Consider the following 6,428-nt stretch of genomic DNA (forward strand, 5'->3'; position numbering starts at 1 on the left):
GACTTTCGAGCGCCGCGCTGTCATGCGCAAGGCGATCCTGACTCTGCCCCCTCAAGGAAACACCCGATCAACCAGAAAGACGATCGACGTGGGTGGGAGAATTCTTACCTTGGCGCTGTTGCACGACATCGACAAGTCGAAGGCCGAACGTGCCGAGGCCACCAAGCTCAAGCTGGCCTTGCGCAAGAAACGCGCGGCAAAGCGAAAGGGCAAACGGGGACCCAAGAAGGCCAAGCGCGCGACGGGAGCGACATCGACGGACTCTTCAGACTACGAGTCTCCACGATCAGACGAAGACGACATAGTGGACAGTGTTGTTGTCTAGATGAAGCAATACATTCATACCTTTTGTGTACTTCACTTGATGTGGCTAGGTTTGCCGTTGCGGTCATCTTGGGTCTTTTGGTAAAATGTGGAATGTGCGGCCGACTCTTTGAATCAATAACCTGCCTCAAATACCTATTTACCCGTTGAATTTCAATACCCTACCCTAGCAAAAAGTATGCAAGAGAGCATACATAGTTTAAGTATAAAAGAGTATCCATAAACCGTCAACTCAAGTCAAGTGTAATTTCCTTGAAAATTGGTTGTTTTGCACACAACAATTCCCTCAAGACCCGATGGAGTGAGTCATACTGGATTGTTCTGCGTTTCATCTTGGTGCTGCAAGAATCGAAATCAAAATATGACCAGTTTTCAGGAAGTTATGCCAATTCTCCAGCAACGCCTCATTAAAAGTATCCATAAAGTGGCCGTTTACGTTATTCACAATATCGAGGTACTTCTATCCGAAATTGAAGTCGTTTGGCTGCAGCGACGACATCACACTCCTCAACGACGCCAAGCCCTGCAGAGCCTCGTCTGGATCGCTCATGAAGTCATGGACGGACATACCAAGCGACCTCAAGGCAAACCGACGTTTTAAAGGTGGACAAGGGGGACAAAGACGGGCAAGATTGCAAGACCCGCTTCGACAAGCTGACAAAGGCGTACAAGAAGCGTATTTATGCCACAATGCTCCGAAGCAGGACGAATGAAGAATTTGGCGAATGCGAGCAACTCTTTGAGGATTTTTTGTCACAAGTCAACGACTTCGGGGAGAAGAAGAACGTCATCGAGGAATCTAGCGTTATGATGCGCAAATTGGAAATGGAGACGAAGGATGCCATCGACGGAAGCGAATCGGGCACGCCATTACAGCGAACAAGAGTGGTCGACTTTTTGCAGCACATTACGACCGCAGTGGATAACGTCACGGGCGAAGACCCATGTCTCAAGATGGTGATGTCATTTCTAAAAGACCGGCTCGAACAAGAAGACATGCGTGAAGTTAAACGCTCGCGTCGGGAAGATTTGCGTGACCGTAAACAGCATGAACGAGATCTTGTCCGTGACAAACAAATGCAGGAATTTTTGGTAGCTTTTAGTTAGCACAATGCAGAAGCGTTAAGTCAACATTATGTGAAAATATATCCGCTTAATTTGGTTAACAAATATACAAGAATTCAATAATATCTCTTTAACAATCATGGTACTACTATCGAGCATCGGCAATATTTACAAATAGTATTAAACTAGTCCAAGGTATTCAAATTCATCAATGCTCGGCGGGTCCAGATCAAAGTACATGCCAATTTGGTTGCCCATGCGTTGCATGCAACAATGACAGTTGGTGAAAAGCGCCGCGACGTAGAACAGCTTTTCCACAGGCGTTCTGCACACCTACATCTTCTTGGAGTCAAAGACGAACAGCCAGAGGATCTTGAGCCGACCAAAACTCCATTCGACGGCTTTCCGCACCTTGCTCATTTGAGAGTTGAACCGGCGTTGTCTGTTATCGGTCCCAGAGAAAGCAAACGGAGAAATAAGGAATTAATTGCATCCGTAGGCGGGGTCACCGTACACAACACTTCCGTCGACCAGTCCTGCCCCGTCCGCACGGAACACATCAAGTATTTTCCTGTAACTGAGATCTGTGCTGTCGTGGCGACGTCCCTCGACCGGCCCGTAAACACTTACAATAATACCATCCGGACTTGTAACACATTGCCAATTAAGGCAGTGCCTTCGCGGGTGCCCATTGTACACCGCCTGCTGGAGATTTTCGTTCGGGACGTGAACGTTTAACCGAGGAGTTGGTCTAGCGATGAATTGCTTGGTTCCTAACGATAATTATTATACAAAATAATACTGCGAAATGTTAACAGTGGTCGAAGGCATCGAGGGAATAAGGATTAGGTTAAAATATAAATACTGCATTTGAGAGGAAGAGTGTCTTTTTTTTCAGTCCATGGTCGCATAAAAAACTAGTAATAAATATGTATCTTCAGAGGTATTATGCGCTCCAGCCATTTCACGAAGTACGTGTGATTAAACATTGCATGGTAGTCCTTTGGATCGTCTTTGGACTTTTTCCCACCCTCGAATATGTCAAGCGCGATGTCCTTCGAATTTGCCCCACTTGCCCGACCAGCCATAATGCCGGCAATGAAACACATGCGGCGACCTTTGTGTTTCTCCTTGAGAGGAGCGTCGTCCGTGGGGTCGAACAGGCTGTCTTGGTGGCGCGTGTAGTGATCGTGAATGTAATTTTCGTCCATATATACCACCGGTGCGTTCGCGTCGAGATTGTTCATCTTTTGTACGTAAATGTCCCGAGCAGCAGCATATCCACTAGAGACACTGTACGTGGCTTTGCCACGACGCTTGCCGCGTTTGAAGCCGAGCTTCTCCAAGTAGATTTGGACAATTCTGAGGCAACTTGCAGAGCTTCCGCGGTCCTGGGTGTTGCACTGGATTACTCCTGCTTCGACAAGAAGAGCCATAACGTCCTTGGCGACAGTGCGGGCACGTGTCAGACTGCGTTGGCGTATGTATTGTCGCACCATCGATGAAATTGCATGCGTGCGAGTTATGCGAGTTGGACGTTGTTGTGTGTTTGAGGGTGGAAGGACAGCAACAACAGCTTTGGTACGCATATAGGTTGACCAAACTTCTTGCACTATTCTTTCGCTGCGCCCGAGAAGGTGAGCAATGGTTGCTGAGACTTGTCGAGCATTGTCGCGACGAAGTTGAGCATGAAGACGGAGAATATCCAAACGCTCTTCTTTAGTTAGACTTCTAGGCCGCTCCGTACGGATGTAATTCGTGATGTCGCCGTAGTCTTCTTCACTGATGCCGGACATGGTGTAGCTGTGGATGGAGTGTGAAATGGTTGGCAATGCAAGCACTTACAAGGTATCAATCTATGGAGGTTGTCCCATGGTGGTCTATTTTATATAAATGATACCTTTAAATTGGAGAGGTTATGTATTGTCACTGTCAAATATGGGTTGATTCTGACTTTATTCGAAACATATCTCGTAGGATATCTACTTTCAGAGACTTCAACCAATGAATGTTTTATTTATCACAACGAGTTCAGAGCACATACAAAATTTCACTTCCGGTGAAAGTCATAACGCGGGCGAGCCACGGCCGCCAAAAACATCACTTTAGTAATGAAGCGTTAAGATTGCAGAACCGGGCTGCCAGTTCCTCGTCCTCGTACTCATAGTATTTTCTTTGTACCTTCGTCAAATAGAACCACTTATCGTCGATATGAACATAATCGTACATATCTTCAGAAAAATAGCTTCCATTCGACGAAGGAAAAAGAAAAGACAATGCGTACCGTAGTCGGGCTTGAATGTTGTCGGGTGTCAGGAACGGCTTAATTTAACTTGACCGGGCCTTCAAACTTCCAGTCTCCTGCATATGGCGTCAATCGTGCGACGAGGGATACCAGACTTCAACGCCATTGTCCGAATCGTTTGCCGCGATTCTTGGGGGACTTGACGGATTGCGGCTTCAATCTCGTCCGCAGAACGCGTTCTTTTGCGACCAGAGTTTCCTAAATGAGTACAACCTTAAAACTTCATACTTCTGAAAGCTAATAGAATACAGAATCATGGAGGCTTTACCTCGAATTTTCGACGCGATATCGGAAACACCCCTGCCATTGCGTGAGAATGCACGGTCACGGCTCCAAATACGGGAGATGGTCCACGAATCACACTGAAACTGTTGAGCTACATATAGCATGGCGCCACGGGGTATACCGTGTATATCATGCGCGCAGCACAAAGCACAATGCGACTAACAGCGGCTTGTGAACGCCCGAACTCGTTGGCAATCGTGTGTAGCTTGTTCGGTTCCCCAATGCGACGACACAACATGGCTAGGGATTCCAGCCCTCGAACGTTATCTCCTGCAGGCGTGATGACGGGATCGGGAAGTGAAAACATTGCAGTGAGAAGTGTGAGCTGGTCAATCGTGAAGCGGTAGTGCTCAATCGCTGTTGGTCTTTCCAGCGTTGTGTTGAACTGATTAGTGTGCGTAGGGACTCCTGGCGCACGTCGTAAGTGCAGTAATTGTCTGCTGACGCATACTTGCAACAGGCGACGGAGGACCCACCGCCGGTCATTGACGCGATGAACGAGGATCGCCACGAGCGCAAGCGTAAGCTGGGGTGCAAGGAGTGCTATAGATGGATTCACAAATACCCGACAAGTACGCACTTAATTTATCCAATCAACTACAAATTCGAAACTCGACGGGTCCTTGAGATTCAACCGTGGTTTTCTCAAGACCAATCGAGTTTGATTTTCGCTAAACAAGCATTGGCCAATCAAATTGCTTGATTTTGGTGGGCCAAACAGGAACTCTAGCTCAAATTGATTTCGATGACAATAATTCTTTGTCATCATTCACTCTATATTTGAAGTTTTTGCCAAAATGCGTCTTTACTGTTAATATGCTTTTTAGTGGCTCAGAGATCACCGATCAACGCAAGAACTTGATACTACGTAATAAAGCGGTATGGACGGTGTTACGATGCTTATTGCGGGATATAATCACACCCAAAGTAAGCTATATTTCAGTTTTTTGGCATGTTTGAGGTCATTTCACACATGCTAATTAAGTGTAATCGCCACACATCACGTCTCGTTATATAGCCCGCAGCCATCTCTTCAGTTTTCATATTAAATGTATCACGCCCAGACAAGCCGTTGCTCAGCAATTCAACGACAAAGTCATGTACTTTCTCGATCGTTAACATTGTCATAAATTATGACAAACATCGATGTTAACTCATATTAACTTGATGCTATACTTCGATGTTATCTTTTTAAATTATGATATATGTATTTTATATTAAAAATACGTAACGGTGTTCTCGTTGATGAATGTTGGTCATTGTCGCCTCCTTATTCGTGTGCAATTAATTACAAGCCCTGCAAAATGTGCAATGATCTAAAGTTGCTCGGGAGTCTCAAAGACGCTCTGAAGATACCCCAAAGATTACACGCTTCGCTAACTTGGATGTTGTCGTGAAATCCGCCGACGAAAAGTGAACTAGAGGAATTCTGTCCATGTGCTAAAGCAAAACGAATGGAGCCAAGGTTTTAATATTTGCTGAGTTGTACAAAGTTTGAAAGTCAAACATGTCGCAGAGAAGGGAAACTCACTTGGTTTCAAATACAGTATTTTTCCATTGGCCTCATATTGACTGATCAAATTAACTACTGGAAACACATGGCGAAACTCAAAATCTTGCTCAGTGTCAACAGTTTTTTGAAAGGTATCTATCAGAGCTACTACTAGTGTGACGCAACTTCGAAGTACAGTAGTTATTATTAATTCTTACTTCGAAGTATTGTGCTTTGAGCAAAAACTGCTTTGCTTTGATTGTGAGGGTACATCTGTCCAAAACTTGGCTGGTGATGATAATAGAGTGATTTTGCTACGTTCGTCATTTCCCGCAGCCTCCTGGTCGAAAATACGTAGTGTCCCTAAAACATCATCAAACGCAATTCATTTTGTGGGACTGTAAAAGCGTATAAATATTGCCCCTATGGGGTATATATTTCAGGATGCATTGTGTTTGTGTCCGTTCATGTTAATGTTATAAAGTCACGGTGGAATGCCCGACGGCGCATGTCCACGATATAATTGTATTTCTTTTTTACATAAGAAACGACGATAGCTGTTGTGACGCTGTTGTAGTAGTTGGTGCACAAGTATGTACAGCCCAGAACCATTATGCGATGTAAAACACGTCGGAAATCGGGTTCGAGCGAGTGGGTCCTGCCACGACCACAAGCCGCCCGATGCAAATGCACTTCTATAAGATACATGGATGTAATTATGAAATTGGCAAACGCCTTTTCCGTAGTATTTTGCATCCGGATAAGCTTTCAATTTTAAACATGATGGAAATCCACACGACCCGCGATAAGTCGACAACCAACAAGCTTCACGGCATACCAAAAACTGCTAAACATATAGTAAAATTGTTATATGTTATATCCAGAAATGTCTCATTTGAAATGCGCAATGTCTGCGGAGTAAGCTGTCCTAGTAAGCTGTCCTAGTATACAACTTTA

At 45.1% G+C, this 6,428-nt stretch overlaps 3 protein-coding genes across 3 annotated transcripts; 1 reads left to right on the forward strand and 2 right to left on the reverse strand.

Annotated features, from left to right (window-relative positions):
- Positions 1-22: 22 nt before the first annotated feature.
- H257_13311 (hypothetical protein) lies at positions 23-1,431 on the forward strand (the record flags this gene model as incomplete). Its single annotated transcript, XM_009840791.1, has 2 exons — positions 23-311; positions 899-1,431. The coding sequence occupies 2 exons, from the start codon at positions 23-25 to the stop codon at positions 1,429-1,431; spliced, it is 822 nt and encodes a 273-aa protein (XP_009839093.1).
- A 291-nt stretch (positions 1,432-1,722) lies between these two features.
- On the reverse strand, positions 1,723-3,185 carry H257_13312 (hypothetical protein; the record flags this gene model as incomplete). Its single annotated transcript, XM_009840792.1, has 2 exons — positions 1,723-1,831; positions 2,377-3,185. The coding sequence occupies 2 exons, from the start codon at positions 3,183-3,185 to the stop codon at positions 1,723-1,725; spliced, it is 918 nt and encodes a 305-aa protein (XP_009839094.1).
- A 605-nt stretch (positions 3,186-3,790) lies between these two features.
- H257_13313 (hypothetical protein) lies at positions 3,791-5,239 on the reverse strand (the record flags this gene model as incomplete). Its single annotated transcript, XM_009840793.1, has 4 exons — positions 3,791-3,892; positions 3,963-4,070; positions 4,143-4,522; positions 5,212-5,239. 4 exons carry the CDS (start codon positions 5,237-5,239, stop codon positions 3,791-3,793), a joined length of 618 nt encoding a protein of 205 aa, XP_009839095.1.
- Positions 5,240-6,428: the final 1,189 nt, after the last annotated feature.

The sequence above is a fragment of the Aphanomyces astaci genome (assembly GCF_000520075.1).
Source record: "Aphanomyces astaci strain APO3 unplaced genomic scaffold supercont1.47, whole genome shotgun sequence".
Classification (NCBI taxonomy): Eukaryota; Oomycota; class Saprolegniomycetes; order Saprolegniales; family Verrucalvaceae; genus Aphanomyces; species Aphanomyces astaci.